The 26,488-nt window shown below is 37.4% G+C and overlaps 2 protein-coding genes and 1 long non-coding RNA gene across 3 annotated transcripts in view; 2 read left to right on the plus strand and 1 right to left on the minus strand.

The window, feature by feature from the left end:
• Nucleotides 1–573: 573 nt before the first annotated feature.
• LOC147764426 (uncharacterized) lies at nt 574–1,391 on the plus strand. Its single transcript, XM_087002113.1, has one exon. The coding sequence runs from the start codon at nt 579–581 to the stop codon at nt 1,056–1,058; it is 480 nt and encodes a 159-aa protein (XP_086858239.1). The 5' UTR covers nt 574–578; the 3' UTR covers nt 1,059–1,391.
• Nucleotides 1,392–2,165: 774 nt separating this feature from the next.
• The window catches only part of LOC147764427 (uncharacterized), a 34,138-nt gene continuing 9,815 nt past the window's right edge, over nt 2,166–26,488 (plus strand). The window contains exon 1 of the long non-coding RNA XR_015332107.1: nt 2,166–2,682. This is a non-coding gene — a long non-coding RNA (uncharacterized LOC147764427). The remainder of the gene's footprint in view (nt 2,683–26,488) is intronic.
• On the minus strand, nt 19,620–26,317 carry LOC147764428 (uncharacterized). Its single transcript, XM_086999716.1, has 4 exons — nt 26,162–26,317; nt 25,861–25,926; nt 25,429–25,476; nt 19,620–22,520 (listed from the first exon to the last, which is right to left on the minus strand). Exons 1-4 carry the CDS (start codon nt 26,310–26,312, stop codon nt 21,193–21,195), a joined length of 1,593 nt encoding a protein of 530 aa, XP_086855842.1. The 5' UTR covers nt 26,313–26,317; the 3' UTR covers nt 19,620–21,192.

A 26,488-nucleotide genomic window follows, 5' to 3' on the forward strand; every position in this document is an offset into this window, starting at 1 on the left:
AATCTAAATGTGACCTTGAAATTGACCTTTGACCTACTTTTCACCATGAACTGAATTTTGCAAATTTTGCTTCCCTTTTATCTCCAAAACTGGCTGAGATAGGTCCATAGTTACTATTGAAGTTGAATAGGAAGTCCTATACTGGCAATCTAAGTGTGACCTTGAAATTGACCTTTGACCTACTTTTTATCATGAACTGAACTCTGCTAATTTCTTTCTCTTTTAACTTCAAACTTGACAGAGATAGGTCCATAGTTACTCTTGAACTTGAATAGGAAGTCATATACTGGCAATTTACTGTGACCTTGAAATTGATCCTTGACCTACCTTACGAAGAACTTAAATTTTATTGTACCATATATATTTTTTGCAATAGTTAAAAAATTCTTGTTGATTGCATTTTTACAGCTTGTCAAGCACAATACTGGTGGCTGTGTCCCTTATTTTGTGTATGTGGGGGTCTATACGAATGCGTTTGCTCCAGCTGGTGGTACAATATTTGGAGGCGGTATCGCCTCTCTGATCCTCTAGTTTTAGTTAAATCCATGATTTCACTTTTCAGTCACAAGGTGCATGTCATGTCGTGGGCCAAAATCAATGAGCTGTATGGAGAGCGGTGCTCAAATGTATTAGGTTTAGTTGATTTAGTTCTTTTACTGCCTGCTGGTACAGCAGAGTGTGAACGTGGGTTTTCCCAGATGAAGATGATCAAGAATCAATGGAGAAACAAGTTGAAAGCATCATCTATGACTCTGCTAATGTCAATCCAGCTACATTCAAGCACAATTCCAGAATTTGACCCCAAACCAGCAATAACTCAGTGGTGCACTGGGGCAAGAAGAAGGCCAACTTTCATGGAAAGAAGCAAGCCCAAATCTGCTGTTGACCAATTTGAGGAGATAATTGTTGATGTGGAACAGGGTGAAATGGAGGGCACCAGTGTTCAGGTGCCAAGTGAGCAACCATCAAAATCTGTTGACTCGGACTACGGGTCAGATTTTTCAGACATGGAAGAGAGGGATGATAATGAATACAGTGAATCTGGTGGAGATGATTAAAGGAAATTATTTAGCAAAAATCTCATGAGCAAATGCAGTTTTTTTCAATTAACATTTTGAAGAGTTAATTGACATTCATCAATTTTATTCACCAAACTGATATTGTTTTACTTGCAAGCAGCTACTGCTTACCATGCCAATGATTTGATAGTTCAGTTTTGAATTTTAATGCTCCTTTCATAAAAATTTGCAGTGATGTAGATACCTCAGTTAAATTAAAACACTTGTTCTTCAGTACTGACTGTATTGACTATTGTGCATTTTGTTTCTGTCAAATGGTTTGCTATAATTTTAATTAATAGATGTTTGGTAAGGTGCATCATATTTATTTATTTATTTTTTATATTTTATTTATTTATTTATTTATTTTTGCAATCCATGATGTATGGGTGGGGGAACAACCATAACTGAATATAAAAATAAAATTGATTTTTGGTATCAAGACAGCACTAGTATTATGACTTTTATTTATGAATTTTGAAAGAAAACAACTTTCAAAAATGTCTTGAATTATTAAATATAGTCATACATGCACTGTATTATCATAGGTCTGTCGATTTAATGAGGACAGGCTGGTTTATGGTAGGACAGGTAACTTTCAAGTGCAACCTGTCCTGCTGTCTGGTTGAATCCTAGGAGGAGTTTCCAACCCTGGTATATACCACTTCATTCTCAGTCACTGAGACATCTACAGAGCCATCACACAAGACTAAAATAAATTTAGCATTTTTAGTTCATCTTCTATCTTTTGCCTTTCTACTTCAGCAATTGCTTTGATGAATATCTTGCACTGCTTGTGGTTTCTGTACATTTTCCCCACTGTCAACCCTTTCCCCTAATCAAGGTCTGCGAGCCACACAAATTGTTTAAAGGAGCAGGAGTGCATGGCTATAGCATGAGCATTACAAAACAGAATGGACAGCCTGTCAAATGCAGCTTGGTTCAAATTCTGTAGGCACTTTTCAGTGGAAGATTCTCCTGGCTTTGCTTTTCTTATTTTCCACGTAAGTTTGTGCATCTTTGTAGTCTTGTGATGTGTTGCTATCAGATAAACAACCTCTCTTGAAATTTGAGGACCCAGTTACAAAGGTTCCACCAACATATTTACTAAATTTATTGTACCACCAGCGTTAGCGCTGGCGGTACACATGGTTTCGGTCCCGTCCGGATCGTTCCGCCGGCTCCGTTGGCTCCGCCGGCTCCGCCGGACGGCTACCGTTACCGCTTCTCCTCCTAGCCGGTAAGGGCCCCCGTACCCATCTCATGGATTTAGGTCACCTATAATCTCAACTCGTTCCACGTAAAATTTGGGCTTTGTCGGTATTGGGGTCTGGGTGTGGCACTCATTGCAATACACCCTTGTCTAAAAATGGCAAAATTAAATGCTAATTATCTACCCTACGGAAGGAGTTATGGGAAAAATTTCTATAGACGGCTTTCCAAAAGTCATATGTGTAGATTTCAAATATACCCTTGGATTTGACCTTTGACCTCTACTTCAAGGTCAAATGGGCCAAAATTTTCAAAAAAATGAAATTTTTTACGAAAAAAATTTTTTTTGCCCTGTTATTCAGACACCACACAGACTTAACCAATAATATTATTGGAAAGTGTTACCCTTCAGGTCATCTTTCATCTCCATGAATTTGGGTCGGGAACCGTTAATGCTAGAGACCCATTCTTTTTTGCATTTTGTAGAGCATCTAAAGCCCAACACTGGAGGTGGTCTCCGTTTTTTTGTATTCCATACGGTTTTCGAGTTACGCTGTATCAAAAAGTACATATTGGTGGTAAAAGCAAAATGTGCAGTACGGTAATGGATAATAAATTTTGAACTCTGGAAAAATAAAACATAAGGCTTGGCAAAGCAGACAACTTGTGTTCAAAAATGACATTATTTCATCAAATTTGAACTTCTGAAACTTCAGAGCACCTCCTATTTCAAGAATTTTGACCAAAATGACATTTTCTTTATTTTTATTAATTTTTTCTGTACGAAATTTAAGGCACATTATGGTAACTCCAAAATTATAACATCTAGTCCCTTATATCTCCAAAACTGGCAGAGATAGGTCCATAGTTACTATTGAACTTGAATAGGAAGTCATTTACTGGCAATCTAAATGTGACCTTAAAATTGACCTTTGACCTACTTTACACCATGAACTGAACTTTGCAAATTTTGCTTTCCTTTTATCTCCAAAACTGGCAGAGATAGGTCCGTAGTTACTATTGAACTTGAATAGGAAGTCATATACTGGCAATCTAAATGTGACCTTAAAATTGACCTTTGACCTACTTTACACCATGAACTGAATTTTGCTTTCCTTTTATCTCCAAAACTGGCAGAGATAGGTCCATAGTTACTATTGAACTTGAATAGGAAGTCATATACTGGCAATCTAAATGTGACCTTGAAATTGACCTTTTACCTACTTTTCACCATGAACTGAACTTTGCAAATTTTGCTGCCCTTTTATCTCCAAAACTGGCAGAGTTAGGTCCATAGTTACTATTGAACTTGAAAAGGAAGTCATATACTGGCAATCTAAATGTGACCTTGAAATTGACCTTTGACCTACTTTTCACCATGAACTGAACTTTGCAAATTTTTCTTCCCTTTTATCTCCAAAACTGGCTGAGATAGGTCCGTAGTTACTATTGAACTTGAATAGGAAGTCATATACTGGCAATCTAAATGTGACCTTAAAATTGACCTTTGACCTACTTTTCACCATAAACTGAACTTTGCAAAATTTGCTTCCCTTTTATCTCCAAAACTGGCAGAGATAGGTCCATAGTTACTATTGAACTTGAATAGGAAGTCATATACTGGCAATCTAAATGTGACCTTGAAATTGACCTTTGACCTACTTTTCACCATGAACTGAACTTTGCAAATTTTGCTGCCCTTTTATCTCCAAAACTGGCAGAGATAGGTCCATAGTTACTATTGAACTTGAAAAGGAAGTCATATACTGGCAATCTAAATGTGACCTTAAAATTGACCTTTGACCTACTTTACACCATGAACTGAATTTTGCAAATTTTGCTTCCCTTTTATCTTCAAAACTGGCTGAGATAGGTCCATAGTTACTATTGAACTTGAATAGGAAGTCATATACTGGCAATCAAAATGTGACCTTAAAATTGACCTTTGACCTACTTTACACCATGAACTGAATTTTGCAAATTTTGCTTTCCTTTTATCTCCAAAACTGGCAGAGATAGGTCCATAGTTACTATTGAACTTGAGTAGGAAGTCATATACTGGCATTATAAATGTGACATTAAAATTGACCTTTGTCCTACTTTTCACCATAAACTGAACTTTGCAAATTTTGCTTCCCTTTTATCTCCAAAACTGGCAGAGATAGGTCCATAGTTACTATTGAACTTGAATAGAAAGTCATATACTGGCAATCTAAATGTGACCTTGAGATTGACCTTTGACCTACTTTTCACCATGAACTGAATTTTGCAAATTTTGCTTCCCTTCTATCTCCAAAACTGGCTGAGATAGGTCCATAGTTACTATTGAAGTTGAATAGGAAGTCCTATACTGGCAATCTAAGTGTGACCTTGAAATTGACCTTTGACCTACTTTTTATCATGAACTGAACTCTGCTAATTTCTTTCTCTTTTAACTTCAAACTTGACAGAGATAGGTCCATAGTTACTCTTGAACTTGAATAGGAAGTCATATACTGGCAATTTACTGTGACCTTGAAATTGACCCTTGACCTACCTTACGAAGAACTTAAATTTGATTGTACCATATATATTTTTTGCAATAGTTAAAAAATTCTTGTTGATTGCATTTTTACAGCTTGTCAAGCACAAAACTGGTGGCTGTGTCCCTTATTTTGTGTATGTGGGGGTCTATACGAATGCGTTTGCTCCAGCTGGTGGTACAATATTTGGAGGCGGTATCGCCTCTCTGATCCTCTAGTTACATACTGTCTTCTTGCCAATTAACAGACAAAGGTCCATACACACTTCTGCACACTTTACAATATAACTTATTGTTGTATTGTTCATGAATGAGCCAAGGAAATGCATTTTTCTTTATCATAAAGTTTGTTACTTTCTCTTTTTTCTCCTGGAGTTTTCAGTTTTTTCTGTGGTGGAGGCTCAATTCTGAGAAATCTGTGCATTCTTTTTAAAAATCCTTTTTATCAAAAAGGGTTAGTATAAAGATAAGTTACAAAATTACATACAAAACAATATTTATAATTCATTGGAATGTCTGGAGAAGAAAAAAGAAAAATGGCAGAAAAAAAAAACATATCCACATGTCACACAAATGTAATAACTTCTGGCTCCCATTATTCTGACTGCTCAGACTGCTGGATAGGTGGGGGAGAATGCACAACTGGACAAGGGGTGTTGAGTTCTGGTTTGTCATCATCCTGGCCTGTGTTGAGTAACTGGATGAAGTTGCTGTACGAACCACTGCTGAAGCCTTAGGCCAGTGAAGTTTCCCATGCCCTTGCTCTGGACGGATGATGGTGAAGGCTATGTCAGTGGGGTGCTGGCAGAGTAGGTGGGGGGAGCAGACTGTGGTCTGACTGGAGGCAGCTGCTGGAACTGTTGCTGCACCCAGCTGGCTTCCTGGGAGCCCCAGACAGAAGTCAGTTGATGGACCTGTGCTGTCCACTGTGATGGATGAGCCTGCCATCCCATTGAAGTACACTGCTGGCTTCTGGGCCCCAAGATAGGTGCAGGAGGGTTTGGTCTATAAAACTTGTCTTGCTGCTGAGTCTGCATGGGAGGCTGCTGGTAAAGCTCAAACTGGTACTTCTGTAGTAGGCTATTGACTTCATTTTGGAACTTCAGCCACATGGGGGAGGGATGTGTACGTGACCTCCTACATGAATTCATCAGCAGTGTCCTTCTGACTTTGCATGGTGACTTCTCTGGATTGTAATAACTTGTCTGACTCTCCAGTTCTAGCACAATAAATTGTGAATGCAATTGATTTCTCCACGTGAAATTACTTTCTGATCAAATTTTCACTATGTGCATGAATTTTAATCATTATCAACTTTAATAACAATTTTGTTTAGAACAGAAGTATTTTAAAACAGAAAAGAAAAGTTGTTGGATCATTATTTAATTGAAGAAGGCTTAGTAAAAGCAAAAGCTTGATAACACACTTTGAATTTATATTGTGTCTGTATATATTCTGATTGGTCTGTCTGTCCGTGCCATCGCTGTCGCTGTCTGATACATGATGTTTGCCACAGCATCGGTGTAATGTCCCAATAAGTCGAGACTGGTATGGCCGAAGTGACACTTAGACCGCATTCACAACGAGTTGAGCCATGGCTCTACAAATCCACGATCTAAATATGGTGGACGTACATGAAAGAAAAACCGCCTAATCTTTTAATAGTCTCTCCACCTCTCACACGTCTCCCCACGCATCGTCCCTGCGGGGGTACAGTCATTAAATCTCAGCTCCATTGGGACGACACATGGGGAGGCGTGTGAGAGGCGGAGAGACTATTAAAAGATTAGGCGGTTTTTCTTTCATGAAAATCTACAAGTCTTGGCGGTATCTAGTGATCACGGTCTGTGCCCTGAATACCCCGGGGCGTAATTAACTAGCAGTGCAAGCAAGTCTTTTCCAAAGCTGTAATTAATTCTCGGCTCGAGGAGATTCTGACGCCTGGACGCATGTGCAGTTGTATCTCTAAACTGTGGATTTCATCAGTTTGCACTCATATCTGTCATGTATATATGGACCTCATCTTTGTCAAATAAAGATGAACACGCTAATTCACACGTGTCTTTCTATTCTCATTCTTCTGTAACTACTCACAGGTGGCGCTTTAGGCCAAGATGTATATGACATCTTCCCCCCAAAGATAACAACTAATAAAGTGTGGAATTAAATGTCTCTAAACCTTTAAACATCAAACTATTACATTTAACATACATTTTTTTTTCAATAAAGTTCATAAAGTTCACTTGCATTAAGCATGCTTATATGTAACAAACAGTATACAGAAAATCTACAAGTCTAAACGTTCAACAGGTTTTACAGTTCTACCCGATCTTGTTTGCAATACATTACTTGCACTTTCAGTTGTGTGAATGTTGTTGCTAACACCCTGCATACCACTTTCATTGCTTGTACTGCCACTACATTCAACAGACTTACTAGCATGTACAGGAGTGGTAACATGCTTTTCAGCTAGTTCTGGCATAACACTTTTAAGTGTTATGCCAGAACTAGCTGAAATCTCAGCTACTCCCCCCTATTATTACAATATAAAATCAAGACTCCCCCCTATTATTACAATATAAACCATTACTTTAAATTGTTAAACTAACAATTACTAAAATTCAACAACTGAAATCGTACTTTACTTTTAAAATAAGCAAGTAAAGCAAATAAGTCATTATTGTTATGCCAAGATTCAACATTTAACTTTAACATAAGCAAGTCAATCAAGTCCATCTCTCAGCATAAATGTTTTGCTTTCCTATAGATGAACAAAGTTTTTAAATCCATTATCACTTTAAATCAACTTTGAAAGCAAACAAAGTGATTTTAACTCAAAGTTGCTCAAAACAACATTATTAATGATAACAATGTCAATGTGAAATGTCAAATCATATTATATAGTTCATTTTTCAGCCATATAGCAAAGTAAATTCCATCCGCCGATACCAATGACTACTGAGTTCTGATGAAAGTTTTTGTAACAGATGATACAAAGTTCTCCAGTGAAACAAAGTCAGCAAAGAATTCAGAATATCAGTCTTATAATTAGGCTCCATACCATTTCCATGAATGTATATTTTCACAAAGTTTATGTCCTCCTTGGAACAGTTATCTGGCAACATCACTAGTCCTTCACTTTGCACATATTCCATCAGTTCCCATATATTTCTCATATTTAATGTCAATATCAGGAAATATATAAATCCATTCACCAACTGGATCCACAGTTTTTCCTCGAATTCACCAGTTCCACATGAATGAACATCACCATGATGTTTACGCAAAAGCGAATTGTCCTTCTCCATCGATCTGCAATACCAGCACACCAATCCTGGAGTCATATACCATGGCAAATGAACAGATTTCACATGACGTCCAAGATGTCTACTTAGGTCAACACTGGACACCAGACACAAACCACACTGGACTTCTTTCCTCTGTTTCTTTCTTCTGCACTTTGAGTGGCTAACTTCCTCCCCCTCTTCACCAATTAGGACAGTAGGATCTTCCACCAAATCAGTGTCATCATAATCAGGAACAAAACAGGCTTCATCTAACATGTCTAGATCATCCATATCTGAAATAAACTTATACAATGGTTTATTTTCTTGAATGAACATACATGATAATGATCTTTTCTTTCAAATGAATATTAACATATTACATTATAAACATAATTTTACATTATTAACATAGTATTACAGCATAAACATAGTATTTCATTAATTACTAACATAGTATTACAGCATCGCCACATTTACTATGTACAAATATTACTTTTATACCAAATCCCCAAGTAAAATACCATCATTAAAATGTGTAATAAGAAAAGAATTATTACCTTGACAACCTCTAATCCGATTACATGCAAAACACATGCTAAACTGCAACATATTAGTTTGAACAGTGTAACCGTGTTAGGTAATATTTAACTTTTTTTTTTTTTACCCTAAATCCAAAAAAAAAAAAAAAAAACACAAAAGTAGCTATCAACCTATTCATGCAGTGCTCAACAACAAAATTCAAACAGCAGTATGTATCATGCTTAACAAAAAAATTCAAACAAATATTTAGAAAACCTATACCAACTTGGACTGTTGTTTTGATCAAATTACCTGAAATATAATAGGAAGTACAAACTATAATATACTTTATCTACTATATATCTTTATTATATATTTTTTTTCAATATTCATATAATTTGTCTCTCAGAAAAAAATTATTTGTATCATTTCTTCTTTGGAAATCTCATTATTATAAATATGCATATTATCAATAAGAAAATCCATTCCCTTCTCTTTTAGAAGGTTTTCATTCAATATCTTTCCTAGATAGATTATAGTTCTGGCTTCATACAGAGAGTTTGGTTTTAAGTTTTGTAATGAAATTTGAAACAGAGATGAAGGATTCTCTATCCATTGTTTGGTCCACGTGATATCTATGTCTAGCAAAATGCTGTTTATGTTGGTATCATCCATCACCTAGACAAAAAAATACTAATAATTAAATTCCTTTTATTTCAGCACTGCCGAAAATTAAGGAAGTATTTATATACAACTATACCTTAACTAATAAACTAAATATACATCAATATGATCATTCTAAGGCGAAATCTCTTAAATGAGATGGCATCTTAATTTGTCTACCAAATCTTGATCTTTTTACAATTGGTTCCACCAATTGTGGCTCATTCAACTGAAAATCACTCTCTCTTTCAACAAATTTTCTCAATCTATCATGATGTACCACTTGGATTTTTCCTTTTTTTATCTTTAATTGTATAGAGAGGTGGGGATGCTTTGATAACCTCATATGGTCCTCTATATAAGGGTCTAAGTTTCTTACTTTCTCCCTTTTTATGACTTTCATCCCTCAAATATACCTTCTGACCACAAGTATATTTACTCTCTCTCAACTTTGCATCGTACAATTGTTTTTGACGTTTCTGCACACATTTCAATTTTTCTCTAGCCATTTCATGAAGTTTCTCAACCATTCATGAGTATCATATGGTATCAAATTTTCATTCACACAACCTGTTAGTAAGTGTAATGGCATAAAAACTTCTCTCCCTAACATCATCATGTTAGGAGTAAATCTCTCCCTAACATCATCATCATGTTAGGAGTAAATCTTTTGGTACAATTAAACACAAATTTCTATCCTCTCTCTTTTCCCATTTGTAATATAACACATCATTCAAAAGAATCAATTGCTCTTTGCAATTCCACAATTCTTTTACTGCCATACTACACAAATACAACTCTGATTCTTTAGGTTCACCATTCTCTAACCAACCTATGATTATTTTCAAATCTGCATCTTTTCTCTGCAATTTTTTCAAATCATATCCTTTCAACCAATTGCATAATTCATCTCTTTCATTCTTGTCAGTTTTATCATTTGTATCAGCCCTCTGACAAATCAAAACTGAACTCAATTTCTCACAATTTGTTTCATTCTTCATATCACCAACTGCATTCGATTCAACTACATTGTCATCTGATTTCTTATTTCCCAGAGGAATTACATCATTCACATCAGTCTCAAACCTTGACCAATTTTTATGTACTCTCTGACAATAATGACATCCTCCACAGGGTAAGTCACTCAAGTTCACTCCCACCTTATAGCAATCACACTCTTTCATAGCTAAAGGTATTCTTGATAATGCATCTGCATTTCCATGCTTCTTTCCTGGTCTATGTTCAATGGTAAAATTATACTGAGATAATTCTTCTAACCATCTTGCTAACTGACCATCTGGGTTTTTAAATCCCAACAACCACACTAAACTATGATGATCTGTTCGGATTCTGAACTTTCTTCCCAACAAATAATGTTTATATTGTCTACAGAAGTTTACAACAGCCAAGAGCTCTTTTCTAGTTGTACAATAACGCCGCTGTATAGGTGACATAATTTTACTTCCATAAGCAATAACCTTCTCTTCACTATGTTGTATCTGTGAAAGTTCTGCTCCTATACATGAATATGATGCATCTGTATCAAGTATAAATTCACCTTCAGACAAAGGAAAGGCTAAACAAGGGGCAGTTGTTAACTCTTGTTTTAAACTTTCAAATGCTATTTGATGTTCATCTGACCAATTGAAAACAATTTATTCCCTGTCAACTCATACAAACAAGCAGTTTTATCAGCAAATTGAGGAATATGATCTCTATGATAATTGATGAAACCAAGGAATGCTTCAACTTCCTTTTTGCTTATAGGTACTGGCCACTTTCTAACACACTCAATCTTACTCTCAGTTATACCAACACCTTCTCTGCTGATAGACTTTCCTAAGAATTCACACTTTGTTTGGAAAAGAAAACATTTCTTAAAAATATACTAGCTGTCATCAGACATTTAAAAATGTCTCCGATTTCTACGGAGTTCTACACCCTCACTCGTTTTCACCACATGTGACCTTGGAGTATCTGCTTTTCCCACAACCTGAGCAGGAACCTCACTCCACAGCTTTTCTTTGTCAGTTTTAATTCTAACAAAATCTCCTGACTTTAAGGCCGGTGATGGGGTTAAATACGCTTAAAATCATGTTTTTGAGTTTTTTGTGTGTTTATATTAATCAAAAAAGTATCTAACGTTGGATGTAATAACTTTTATGAATTTGGATCGCAAAATGTGTCTTTTGATGAGTTTTTCAACCGGCACGCGCCCCAGTCAGGCTGACAACTAAGCCACGCCTCTGTTACTAAGGGCCGTTGCCATGAGGGGGTCGGAGCACAGTTAATGAGTTATAAGCCGATTACGTGTGCGGTAATAGGTCATAAGTCTTACATCAGCTTAGCAGCGAAGAAGTCTAGCTAGTATACTATGGGGAAGAGAAAAGTTCGTGTTAAAAGTCCATTTCCAGAGGAAAGAAAGAAAATTTTGAAAGAGAGTAGGGCCTATGCGTGGCGGTTGGGGAAAACCGGCCCTATTTGTTCAGTCGGATAACTGATTTCTGTATACCTAATAAATGGGTGAAAGAGTTAATCGAATCGCCTAAATCAATTGACAAATGAAAGAAAAATCGATAAATAAATTTAAAAAAACGCTAAAAAGGATACTTTTAGCCTAACTCTTATGTTTTGCGATATATATCGGCGAGCGTATCTGCGACATGTTACGAAACCGGAAATGATTGTTGGTCGCCGTTTGCAAAAGGTAAATATAATGTTGACAAAATAAATTTTTATTCTCCAAGATATGATATCATGGAGCTTGAGAGACGCGCGAAAAATTGTGATGTGAATGGCCAAACGAGAGAAATCCAAGCAAGGGTTGACAGCATGATTAAAACAATAGAAATAAAAACACGTTTGCTGCTTTGCATTTTACAATGTTTGGAGAAAAACAATTTCAAAAAGAGTTCAAAATGTGTCCAAAAATGAAAATCACAAAAAGACACCGAAAATAGTCAAGACTAGCAGGTAAAAAGCAAATAGGGTCTAAGTGTCATGTGTGTAAAAATAAAATATTTATGCAAAAGCCTTCTCTCAGCCACTTTTACCGCTGAATCTTGTGCAGCTGAGCGTCTCCCCTTTATCTTAGCTGGCATTTTGAGAGAGACCGCTCTGAAGTAATCACTGGATTTTTCCGTTGATCTGACGATTACCAAGTGCTGTGCAAAATAATCCTGCAGCGTTACCCGTCAAAAAACTCTTATTAACACAAGTGACGGCCACTTGCTCTCGACAGACAGTTTTATCTGATCACTTTGCCGATAACAAAGAAGGAATCTCTCAGGTAAAATTACTCGTTTGCCGAGGAAGAGCCATTGAAACTTTCAAATGCAACTTCACACCTCTTAATTGCGGTTAAACGTGATCGCCTTTGTTAGCGCTTCCTTCTACATATCCTTGACACCCTACTGGGCATCACTAGGCTAGGGCCCTCTCCAGAGCTGTCAATCAAAATGGCGGCACGCTTACATGCCTAACGAGTGGTCAGAAAATGTAACAAAAGCACGATTTTCTGCCCCTTCAAAGCACCCAAACAAAATATTTTTAGATGACAATAAGCAATGGTTCCATCTGATCGTATAACCGATAACAGGTAAATTTGCCAGCTAAGCATTTGACTAATAAGCCCTGTTAACCAACCTGTGAACGTTTTTGGCTGTTTTAACAGCTTTCTATATTGACGAGATAAGTGAATCGCTGCCAAGTATATCTCACTATCTGAGCAACCGATCGTTACAAAAGTTGCACCTATTGTTGTTAGGAATGTGGACTACAGCATGATATCAGGGGTTTAAGAGGAAATTGTTTGTTTGAAAGTTATCGCCTTTTAAAGTGAATAACCCATTGAAATATGGGCTGATTTAACGTAAAAGATGATAAAATCAAAAGTAAATAGTTTAAGACAATTCCCTGGTACCCCGCTGTAGTGCTTTCACCCAGCTTTATGAGGCCTTTTGAATCACTTGAATAGCTGTCTTGGTTATAGAGAAAATCCCAATACCGAAAACGGCATTTTTCCCCTCAAATTGGCGCCAGAGCGTCATCCGTTGGACACTGTACTTAATCCCCGTCTTTAATTGGCCTTTTGGGAAGTTTGTTTTAATTTTTTATAAAAACTTATAAGCCCAGGGCTTTGTTTCTATGACTTTGGTCCTTTTACTATTAGTGGCCTTAACTCAGGAGCTCTAACTACCCCATGCCCATCATTATAATGTATCTGATGATAACTCTTTGCTAACTCGTCTTTGAACCTGACTTGTTCACTATTAGGCCATTTCGGTTCTAGTATCTTTGGAAGACAGGGAACAGTATTTCTCAGCTTTCTTCCCATCAACAATTGAGCTGGTGAATACCCAGTTGTTGAGTGTGGAGTTGACCTATATGCTAATAAACCTAACATTGGATCTGACTGACTAAGAATCTTTTTACAAACTTGTACCGCCCTTTCTACATGCCCATTAGCCTGTGGGTAATGCGGGCTTGAAGTTGTATGAGTGAATCCGTACTCTTGAGAAAACTCACTGAATTTCTCAGAAACAAATTGTGGTCCATTATCAGTAATGAACACCTCAGGTATACCAAACCTGGCAAAGATATTCTTCAACTTTGCAATCACTGCAAAACTAGTGGTGCTTGACAAATGCACTAGTTCAATGTATCTCGAATAATAATCACTCACAACTAAGAAACTCTTTCCTTTGTGATCCAACAAATCTGCCCCGAACATTTGCCATGGCCTATCGGGGAGGGGAGTTGATTTCATTGGTTCTTTTTCGAGCTGACGGCTTGTGAATCTGACAATGTTCACACTTACTGACTAAACTGTCAATATCTCGACTAATACCAGGCCACCATATACTACTTTGTGCTCTCTGCCTACACTTTGTAGGACCTTGGTGACCACTATGAAGCCTTTCCAACATATTTGACCTCATTTTTCTTGGTATGACAATACGGTCATCATAAACTAACAATCCATCATGCACTGACAAATGTGCTCTGGCACTGTAAAATTTCTGTGCGACTGGATTTACTGAATCTACATACTTGGGCCATCCATTCAATGTATACTGATAAACAGTAGATATTTCATCATCAACAGATGAAACATTTCTAATCTCTGATAATTTCTCATCAGAAGCTGGCCAGCATGACTCTACATTATTGATATAAGCATCAATATCTTGTGGTGTCAACATTGTTTTGTCTGATGTGTCACTGGAACTTGGAGCACGTGACAAAGTATCAGCTATTAACAACTGTTTCCCAGGGACATACACTGCTTTGGGTGAATACCTCATCAATCGCATTAGCAGTCTCTGACAACGTAAGGTGAACAGTTCATACTCCATGCCTCGCAAATAGCGATCAAATTTCTCTGATACCCAAACTACAGCTAAACATTCTTTTTCAATTTGGGCATAACCACGTTCGGCTTCAGAAAGTGTTCGCGAACAGTATGCTACTGGCTTAAGTACATTACCATGATACTGCATGAGTGCACCACCTAATCCATAACTACTGGCATCTGCTGAAACCACTGTAGGTAAGGATGGATCATAAAATGCAAGGACTGGGGCTGAGGAAACTAACCGTTTTACCTCCTTAAAAGCACTATCCTGATCGGAACCCCAGTGCCACTGAACATCTGAACGTAGAAGTTCATTCAAGGGATGAAGCTTCTCAGAAAGCTCACTCAGGTGACTCCCCAGGTCACGCTTGAGCTTCCTAGGACACGCTTGAGCTCTGACACATTACTTGGTACTTCGAAGTCTTGTATTGACTGTACTCGGGACTTATCAATACCAATACCAGACGCACTGATATTTTGGCCAAGGAAATTCAACTCTGATTTTCGCAACTTACATTTCTGCATGTTGAGTTTCAGACCCTTCTCGTCCAGTCTGTTTAAGACTTTAGTAAGTCTTTTGTCATGTTCCTCTACACTCTTGCCAAAGACTAAAATGTCATCTAGATACACTACAACACCATCTAGACCCTCAAGTATTTCACACATTTTCCGATAAAATATTTCTGGAGCTGAAGTCACCCCAAATGGTAGTCTTTTGAAACAAAACTGTCCCTTCGGTGAGAGAAATGTAGTAAGTTTACTACTATCACTATCCAACTCACACTAATAGAAACCACTTGCAGCATCTAGACTACTAAAAAATGATGCACCTGCAAGTTGACTAAGTACTTCCTCTTTAGTAGGGATCAAGTATTTCTCTCGTACAACTGACTCATTCAAACGCCTCAAATCTACACATATGCGCACATCACCATTAGGTTTCACAACTGGCACCATGGGTGCACACCACTCAACCGGCTCAGTTACTTTCTCAATAACACCTGCCTTTTCCATACGTTCTAGTTCTGCATTGACTTTTGGTAACAATGGAATTGGGACGTACGGTGGCCCACAAGTGCACTCCAAATTCCAAACGACATTCCCAATTCTAAACCTCACTCCAAATACTTAAACTTCACTCTCAATTCTTAAACCTCACTCCGAATTCGTAAACCTCACTCCGAATTCGTAAACCCCACTCCGAATTCGCAAACCTCACTCCGAATTCGTAAACCCCACTCCGAATTCGCAAACCTCACTCCGAATTCGTAAACCTCACTCCGAATTGAAAAAGCTCACTCCCAATTCCACTATGCCAATTCTCATCAAAGTTCTCTTCGAGAAATCTTATGAAACAGTAATTCGTCTGGGACAAATAATTTTTTTTAGCTGGGCGCTTCCAGTGAAAGGTTCGAGAGAGTTTTAGCAAACAGTGCGAATTGTGTTATACATTTTGGTTTGCGTGATACATACCTTACAAAAATAAACCAACAGTTTACGTCACAAGGTCAATTGACTTCTCCAGCTATTTTCAGTATTTTTCACAATTAAACACACACACATACACACACTCTCTCTCGCCAGGGACTGGGCCGAGTTTTTTCGAAATGTATCACGGGTATATGCTCTTCTCAAAAATTATGCATGCTTTGACCCAGATTTTCAAAGCGAGGCTAGGGCGGCATATACATGTACAGTTACATTTACAAGATGGCGGCGGCAAACTCGACAACAAAGTCACTAAAATGTGAAGTTTGCACAGCAACAGTGACGCTTTACAGTAAATTTTGTGCCACCTGTGGTGCTGAACTTGATGAAGAAACCCTAGCACTGAAATATTATTTCAACGAAGGATACAAGTATGAGGTTATTCTGTGCTTTTTGCTGAAATACCACGGAACAGAAATGAGCCTGCGAACACTCAAGGAGAGATTCAAGTCACTTGGCCTTCGACGACGGAACCTATTGGATTTAAATGACCAGGATATCAGAGCTAGAATACAGGAGGAGTTAGATGGGCCTGGTTGCTTAAAGGGGTACAGGAGCATGTGGCATACTTTGCGCCGTGAGGGTTATCAGGTGTCGAGGCAAGCAGTGGCGACATGCTTACAGGAAATGGACCCTGAAGGGTGCGAAAGAAGATGAAGGCGGAAGCTCAAGAGAAGAGTTTACACTAATCCAGGGCCTAACTACTGTTGGCATATTGATGGGTATGACAAATTGAAACCTGACGGTTTCCCAATCCATGGCTGTATTGACGGTTACAGCCGAAAGATAATATGGTTAAGATTGGATAGAACGAACAATAATCCCGTAGTGATCGGGAGATATTATATGGATGCTGTGAAGGAATACGGAGGATGTCCCACGAAGGTTAGAACTGACTGTGGCACTGAAAACGGCCTTGTAGCAGCAGCACAATGCTATTTCATTGGCAATGATCTGGCACATATTTATGGAACCTCACCTCATAACCAGCGAATAGAAGGGTGGTGGTCGTACCTAAGACAACACTTAACTACTTGGTGGATAAACTTTTTCAAGGACTTACTGGAACAACAAGTCTTTACTACTGGCAATGAACTACAGATGGAGTGCTTGTGGTTTTGTTTTTCCGGACTGATTCAGCAAGATTTGGATAACGTAAAAGAACACTGGAACAGCCGCTACATAAGAGAGTCACGCCACGACACTGTAAAAGGAAGACCCAATGAGTTTTACCTACCTGAACTGCGCAATACTGAGGACTTTCTTGCTCCTGTCAGTGCACAGCAGTGTGACTATATCACAGAGAATTACCTTCCCCTTGCAGAGAGCACCAATGAATACCAGGAGTATTTTCAGTATGCCTTTCAAACTGCAGGACTTTCCAACCCCCAAAACTGGCAGGAAGCCTTAGATTTGTACCATAATCTTTATAGGTTTGCATCCCGTTGACTATTTCAGTGTCAGACTCACCTGCCCTAACTCACATTTATTTGAATTGTATTGAAGATCGGATTTCAGATGATACACTCCTTTTTAAATCTATACTATTAAAATCGTTCCTGTATGTGGGGCAAACGTGTCTGATTGGCCAATTGGAAGATTTGAATGGTTTCCCTTCACTGTCAGTCAACCAAACTTCCGTTAAGTTTTCTTGGGGTCAAGCGGGATGCAACCACATAGTCAGGTGGTATGACATAATTAAAACAAGAAATCATTCCCACCTTGAAATGTTATAGTCATGGGTCATTTTTTCCTCAGTTGTACAAAGGCATATGCTGTGGCTTTGGCAGTCCCTTTGTAAATGTAAGCATTTTTGTGTAATTTGGAAATTATTTGAAGAACTTTTCTTATCAGTTTGTGTGTCAAGCAATGTAAGGTGTGGTATTCTAGGAATGCAATTAGATCAGGTGGCATGGGTTAACTAAACTTTTGTAGAAAGCGTTTTGATCGGTTGTCTGATATCAGTGTGTTACATTAATTTAATTTTATTGGTAAAATTATTTTTATTCCTGAAGGCCAACTTTTAACATCACATGCAGTTTTAGATACAGAATCTGGGCTACAAACTAACAATTCTTTTGTATAACAGAACATGCTTGTCTTTTGTTATATATTATGTAACTTTTCTATTTTTTTTTCTACTTTAGAGAAACACAAATGCAATCTTCATATTAGCTTCATATAGCAAAGCTGTCAAATGTACAGACAAAAAACAGAAAATAAAGATGCAGAAAATAGGTCATTTTGTCAATTTTGATGCAATAAATAATGCTGTCAATCAACACACGAACAGCTAGGAGAGGTTTCTGACAGCATTCCAAATTATCTTTGTTGATGTGTCCTTTTTTTTTTGATGGTCTTCTAACAAAAAAGAAATACTTGTCAATGCAAACATTAAAATCTGACCATCTTCCAAAAGGCCCAGGAGACGGTCTCAATCCGCCCCTGCCATAAGATTACTTTCAGGACCACGAGAGTTCACATAATGAAAATCATGACAGTGCATACAGACTACGTCCGTACATAAAAAACCATGAACTAAATTTGAATGTGGGAATGGATTCATTATACATTGGTAAGTCTTAGACAATTGTTGTTAACCCCAGGAAAATTCTTTTTTTTTGGCCAAAATGAACAGTTTTTACTACTTTAATATGTTCATAGTATTCTTAGTTTTTTTCTATCATAACAACTCTTAGGTTTTTAAAATACAATTTAGTCAAGTTTAGAACTCGTACTGAATTCAGAACCATTGAAAAGGTTAAGATTACCAAACTGAACCTTAAAACCCACAAACATACAAGTAAGTGCAAAAAGACAGCTAGTACCTGAACATGTAACTTGTTTCCTTAAACATGCCAACTCTGCCAGAACAACTTCAACTGATGTCATTCTTCAAGAACTTACATTTCTTTCAATATTATTGCTCTTGAAACATAATGGTACACTTAAACTGTTAATCCCATCTTACACACTCAACATTTAATGCTTATTCAAATGTTTCTAGACATGTAAATGCCAGTGTTTGAAAAAAAAATATTCCAATAAAGCTGCTGTTCAAACTTTCAATCTTGCTGTATTAACATGGTATGAATAACCCCATTGAGTTTGAGGATAGATAAAGCACTGTCATTCATATATAGCATTAATGATGGCACTACACAAAATATATATATTTTTTTGAAAACTTGTTTGCAATATTAAACAATATTTACCTGCATAAATTATCACTGCTTCCTTATTATGGACACTGATCTGGCAGAGAACTTAACCTATTGGAGTTTACGTATCAACAAGTGTGTTTTACGTAATCTCATTTAATGGCCACTTGAATCTTAATTGAATTTACAGCATTGAACTTATACCCAAGGGAAAATTACAAATGTGGCTAGTAAAGGTCTTCACACCTTAAAAAGATGCAGAAAATAAGTCATTTTGTCAATTTTGATACAACAATAAATAATGTTAATAAGAGCACAATCAACACTAGGGATAATAATTGTTTAACAAGAAATATAATATATTCTGTTTTAGCACAAAAAAGGCAGTAATATCTATTATTTTGATATCTGAGCTTGTCATCAGACCACGAGACCTCCATAGATGGCTATACTCTGTAATAATCTCTTTAAAAAAAAAAAAAAGAAAGAAAAAAAAACTTTTTAGTAAAATTCAGGGACTAACTTTGAATGTAGAAATTGATACATTAACCATTGGTAAGTTTACTCCAGGAAAATTCAATTTTTGGCCAAAACAAATAGTTTTAATCATCCGCAACAGGTAACATGGTGAAAAAAATTAGTTTCAGGACCATATGTGAGAGTTCAAATTCACATAATGAAAACCCCAATATGTGAAAAATGATGACAGTGCATAAAATAATATTACATAATGTTTAAAAACATAAAAACCAATGCAACTGCTCATGTGGAAATACAGAAAATGCACAGCACTTCTGGTGGATGGGAGTTAAAAGTCACATCTTGAAGACGCTAGTATTTGAAAAATAATTTTTAAAAAATTTAAAATAAAACATAACAAAAAATTCCAATAAAGCTGCTATTCAAACTTTTAATCTAGCTGTATTAACATGATATAAATAACCCCAATGAGTTTGAGAATAATAAGGCACTGTTATTCATCTATAGCATTAATGTTTGCGTAACACAAATTTTTTGTGAACTTATTTGCAATATTAAACAACATTTACCTGCATAATTATCACCAAATCCTAATTATGTGACACAGTTAAGAGCTAAACCTATGAGACTTTTACAGGGAAATCTCCCTGAGTGTTTTATGTAATCTCATTTAATGGCCAATTGAAAATTAATTACTAGGCAACAACAAAACAAAACGTCATTACTGAACTGTAACATGAAATTCTTTGAATGCTTTTTAAGGTTTTCTGGTGTTTGACAAGACAAAGTTGAAATATTGGAAGGAACAACACAAATAGAACTTAATGATACCTTGTTGGATAAAACCATCCCACCTCCCTGATAAAACTTTAATCTACAAGTTCACAATATTTTGTAATCAATTGTGGAGCTAGGAGCTTCATGCATTTGAAAATGCACCACTTTTGCAAAGAGCCAGAAGGAATACATGTTCAAACTCTTTCACGTCAGTCATGTGTGCCACAGGAAATGTAATTTCCCTGCTACATGCTCCAACTTGAGGAAAGCAGATGGTGTGCTCGGGATTTCTCTCCTTGCAATCGTGATCGAAATGTGCTGTTATATTAAGCGGTTCTCCATTTACAGGGCGATGTTTTTGTCCTGTTAACCAGCCAAGAACTGCGGCTGGACTCACGTCCACAGCCTGATACTTCTTATTTTCCAGAATGTCATTTTCATCTGTAATGGTGTCCTTCTCATTCCAAGCTAGTGCTTCTGTGTAGCCCGTGATGTTATCTTCCACAGTTGATAAGAAATCTTGAAAATTGTCCATGACTGCCTCCTCAAGCTCCCGTCTAGATGTTCCTTCTGCAGAATAATATGGTGAAACCAGTGAAAAAACATAATCTGAATCCACAGGACCACTTGTATTTCGCACAAACAGGTCCTTGCAGAGGGCAGCATTATCTTAAACGAGAGCATACACATTGCACTTTTTGAGCCCCTCGCAGAATTCTCTCAAGTAGAGTAAGCGCTTGCTTATTATGCTCACTTGAATAGTTCCAATAATGTCATCTTGATGGGTCTTGTCTAATGGGCCAGTGTATCCATGGTCTAAAATTGCGTCTCTCAAGCTATCATCAAATGAATCACAGTTTCTTATTTGTTCAAAGAGTTCCTTGACGTTAGGAGTGAAATGTGTTTCAGCATCAAGTTGGTCAAGGTTGACTTCCAGTGTTAGCATCAATTCATACACAGACTCATCTAAAAACGATGGAGGAGGACCACCCTGTGCTAATGAAGCTGTGACAATTTCACCGCATGTTTGAAAGCTTTTATTTTGAACATTGTATATGGATTTAATGGGTGCTCCATCAGGGAACATCGATTTCCCAATGTCCAAAACAACACTTGAGAAAAATTCTTGGGACAATGCGCCTGTATCAATACCGTTTTCCCCAGAATATTGTATTCTTAGGACATTCTCTGGACAAGACTTGCATGCTTGCCGTTGCCAAAGGGAAATTATTCTTGGAAGTGGTGCTCCTCGGCGAGTAATGATGAAAAAATCACCATCTTGCTTGACATTCTTATGCATTTCACGCACTACACTTGCAGTATCCTCATGGGCTATGGTGGTTTTCTGTAGACTTGGAAAATCAAACGTAGAAGCAGTAAGATCTTCATTACTTTCCTCGTCAAGCTTCTTTTGTAATTCTCTAGCCATGGCTTCATCTGATTCATATGTAGTGTTGACCTCTTCAATTTCCACAGTTGGTTCTGTTTTTCTCTTTTTGGGTGCTGAGCTTTCATGAAAGGGAACTTTTTCTTCCTTTTCATCCTCTTCATCATCATCTGTGTTAATTAAGAAGTCGCTCAGACGGCACAAGTACAGGACAATCTTGGCATAATCCTTTCCCAGGTCCTCTTTATAGCGCTTTAATGAAAAGAACTCTTTCGGGCATGATCCCGGAATGAACTGGGCTTCCTCCCCATTTTCTAGAAGTAACACATAGTCTTCCTTGGTGTCAAAAATATCACTGTGGTAAGCCTTGAATTTGTCCATTGCCTTCTCCAGGATGACACTGCAGGGTGCTTTATTTGACACTGACAAAGCAATACGCTTCCCTCTCTTGGGTTTGAGGCGCATCTCCTTTTCACAAAAGTACATCATGCCTATCATAATTTGGACTTCTTTTTCCTCCTCAACTTGTTTCTTGGACACCATGGTTTTCCATTCTTTTCCCTTGGATTTTCTGAATTCACTAAATGACTTCACTGTTGATGGTGTTCTACCTGAAAAAAGTTTTTTGTTTTTGTAATTCTTTGAATCCAATAAAATATAAATGGTTCAATAATGCAAGGTGATAAATACTTGGGGTTGAGTATTAAAATTATATTAAAATGTGATGTCTATTGGTCTGTGAGGCAGATCTTTATCCAGGATTACAGAATTTCATGGTCATCTACATAAAGAGTTTTAGTGTGGGTGTTATATAAATGTGTATAGACATAAACATTTTGGAAACTTTTTTCCATTTTTGTGCAGATAATTATTATTATTGCAAGGATACCTAGAGGATCAGAGAGGCGTTACCGCCTCCAGTTATTGTACCACCAGCTGGAATAAGCGCATCTGCTGGGAAAACCAAAATGGGATACGAGCTGTAGGTTTGTAACGGTGACATGGAAGCTGAGAATATGGAGCTGGTAAACATGACAGGTCAGGACTAAAACCAATTCAAGGTCGCATTGACACTGCTAATATACAACTTTCTATTCAAGTTCACTAACAAGTTCAACAGTAAATATATTGGCTGGAAAGATTGTTAAGTGCAGCTTATGGTAATAAGTAGGTCAAAGGTCAAATTCATGGGCAGACAATGATTGCCAATATATGACTTCCTATTCAAGTTCAATAGTAACTATGGGCGCATCTTTTCTAGATTTTGATGTTTAAGGGTAGGAAAATTTGCAATGTTCAGTTCATGATGAAAAGAAGGTCAAAGGTCAAATTCAAGGTCACAGAAATATTGCCAATATATGACTTCCTACTCATGTTCTATAGTAACTATGGCCACATCTCGGCTAGTTTTGGAGTATTCCACATTTTTATTTTCACCATTGAATATTGCAACATTGCACTTTTGATATAATATATATATACAAACCAGAGGTCTCTAGCATTTATGGTTCCACAATTAGAGAGAATTTTTAGTTTTGGCATCTAATGGCTACCTCTCCCGTAAAAATGCACTGATTGACCTTAAACTCACTAAGATGTAAGGGATACCTGATTGTAACCCCTCACTATAATATGAGAGCTTAGGTCTGTGTAGTTTCTGAAAATTGGCTCAAGCAATTTTTTTTTTTTTGCCCAAAAAATTGCTATTTTTACCAAATTTTTGAAGATTTTATCTTGAAATAAAGGTCAAAGGTCAAATCTAAGGTCATATTTGAAATCTTCACATATGACTTTTGGAAGGTTATCTATAATAATTTTTTCCATAACCCCTTTGGTTTGGAGATATCTAGCATTTGATTTTCAAAAATTTTGACAAGGGTGCACTGCGACGGATGCACGCCTAGGCAAATGCACCGACAGACACCAAAATGCACGGGGATCAAGTTGAGATTATATGAGTGCATTCTCAACGAATTAAGCCAGGCTTTACAAAGCCGGTGACCTAAAAATGGCGGACGTACATGAAAGAAAAACCGCCTAATCTTTTAATAGTCTCTCCGCCTCTCCACACGTCGTCCCTGCGGGGTACAGTAATTAAATCTCGTCTCTGTTCGCCATGTGGAAGCTACCTGAGAAATATTAAGTGCGCATGCTCATCAGTTAAACTCGTGGTGAAGAAAGCATGGCGGCTGAAGGCGATCGAAGGAAAAAAGCTCTTCTGTTCTATTATCTTTGAAAACAGAGACGAAAAAGGAATAATTTGGCCCGTAGAGCAGCAATGAATCGACTATCTACGGAGATAATATCACCAGAGATATTCACGGAAATATTAATGTTCGGAGCCGAGATTTAATTACTGTACCCCGCAGGGACGACGTGTGGGGAGGCGTGTGAGAGGTGGAGAGACTATTAAAAGATTAGGCGGTTTTTCTTTCATGTACGTCCGCCATTTTTAGGTCACCGGCTTTGTAAAGCCTGGCTTAATTCGTTGAGAATGCGCTCTATGTGACCTAATTCCAAGAGATGGGGTCTTTGGCTCTTGTGGTCTAGGAGGAGAAGTGGTAACGGTGACTTGTATCCGGCGCCAGAATGCGGAGCCGGCGTAGCCGGCGCAGCCGTACGAGACGGGTCGGGGGTAAAACCATGAGTACCGCCAGCGCTCACACTGGTGGTACTAATTATAAAGTTAAAACACAAGTCTGTGTTGCTAAGTCTGTGTTTACATTGTTTATATAACTGTATCATTGAGCATTGTATGTAAAATTGTCTGTTTTTCACAGTTGATTTAGGTATAGCATTCTGCACATTTCCCAAAAAAACTTTTTTCTCTTTTTTCTAAATTGTTATCTTAATAGATTTCGTGTTTTTGTTTACTCTTTGTAGATTTTTTTTTTTTTTTTTTTTACTAGACTTCAAGTGTAATATTGCATTATCGTAGATATGTTTTTGTCCTTATACAGTCGGAGAATAGCTGTAAAGCTAATGTTTCCATTCAATTTGTAACCGACATGAAATAAAATTTATTGTATTGTATTGTATTGTATTGTGTTGTGTCAATGCAAAGATAAAATACAAAATTCTTCATGTTATGCATTCGTTAAATCACATCATCCCTATGCTCAAAACCTTAAACACTACATTTTATGCATATTTATAATTGATATGGGGTGATGTTGTGATTTGTAACCTTTTTTGGGCAAAATGGATGTCAATTTTACAAACACAGTTCTTTGTTGTCATGTTAAAATGACAGAAGAATGCTAGACATTTTACACAAACACTCACTATCTCACTTGCTTTTCTTGAAGGACACAATGTGTTTGAAATTGAAAACAAAAATTTACAAGATTGTATTACTATATCAAGACTTGTGCATGACTGTGAAAACACTTTTTTACAGTATGAAACCCTATGAGAAGAGGGTGTGGGTATGGGTGTGGGTGTGGGGTGAGGATATGTTCTGGAAATACACTAGGACTGTGACAATTTAACCCAAATATTCTCTGGATAATAATGTACCTTGTGCATTTGTACTGGGACCAGGTTGGTTGAAACTGGAGTATGCCGCTGTGGGAAAAATTAAATATTCCATCAATTGTTTTCACTAAAAGCAACTGTATGTGGCTGCTAACCAGGCAAGGATAATGCACTTAACACACTACACCCTTTTTATAGAAAGGAAACTCCATGTAATCTTGCAAAAGAAGCACAACTTTACTAGGTGTCAAACAACTTTTGTGCACCACCTTATTGCTCATTCGCAGATTGCAGATTCCTTTCTTTGATTAAGCTTCATTCTATAAGAAATTGAGGGAGATGCAATTGGGTGGCGGGGTATTCTGCAGTTGCTTCCTTCAAATGTACCTCCTGCATTCACAAGATTTTTTAAATTGTATCCCCCACTATAAGAACACCGCCCCTCTGCAACATAATAAGCGATCGGTCCCTTACCTGAGGCTGGTGATGTAGAGGGACCAGGCAGGCTAAGGTTAAGTTGTGGCTTCACATACTGCAGTGCTGTTGTTTGTTGAAAACAAATAAAAACAAAATAAAGCTCAGTCAAGTTCACATTACTGTCTACAGCTTGAGCAAATTAAGCTAGAATTTTGAAACCGTTTACACTACAGCAAAAAAGCCTGCCAAAACTCAATAACTGATGTCGAACTAGATCTGTGGTGTTATCCAAAACTCAATCTCCTTGCTGATCTGATGAGTTGTCGCTACAAAAGCACTAAAAATAAGACCTACATACCTTTGTCACAATTTGTGACGATATTATGCCCACAATTCGAGCAAAAACTGCCGGTGTCTTCACGTTTATGTCCACAGTTTGAGCAAAACATGCCGCTTCGAATTCCTTGGGAAAAGATGGCAGGAGGACGTAAACTGTACCCATGATGCATTTCAATTTCCTGATAACTCGTTCCAGTACCTTGCGACTTTATACGGCAGTGAACGGGGTTTAAATATGAATTCGGAGTGAGGTTTACGAATTCGGAGTGAGCTTTTTCAATTCGGAGTGAGGTTTGCGAATTCGGAGTGGGGTTTACGAATTCGGAGTGAGGTTTGCGAATTCGGA

This window comes from Lingula anatina, chromosome 1, assembly GCF_051362555.1.
Source record: "Lingula anatina isolate TDL-2025a chromosome 1, LinAna3.0, whole genome shotgun sequence".
Classification (NCBI taxonomy): domain Eukaryota; kingdom Metazoa; phylum Brachiopoda; class Lingulata; order Lingulida; family Lingulidae; genus Lingula; species Lingula anatina.

Excerpts from the sequence above, each read along its gene's own strand:
- LOC147764426 (XM_087002113.1), top strand. The coding sequence starts at position 579 with ATGTCGTGGGCCAAAATCAATGAGCTGTATGGAGAGCGGTGCTCAAAT.
- LOC147764428 (XM_086999716.1), bottom strand. The coding sequence starts at position 26,312 with ATGCATCATGGGTACAGTTTACGTCCTCCTGCCATCTTTTCCCAAGGA. Across the intron at positions 25,927-26,161 it reads CGTCACAAATTGTGACAAAG|CACTGCAGTATGTGAAGCCA; the intron begins GTATGTAGGTCT and ends AACAAACAACAG. Across the intron at positions 22,521-25,428 it reads TCCCAGTACAAATGCACAAG|GTAGAACACCATCAACAGTG; the intron begins GTACATTATTAT and ends AACTTTTTTCAG.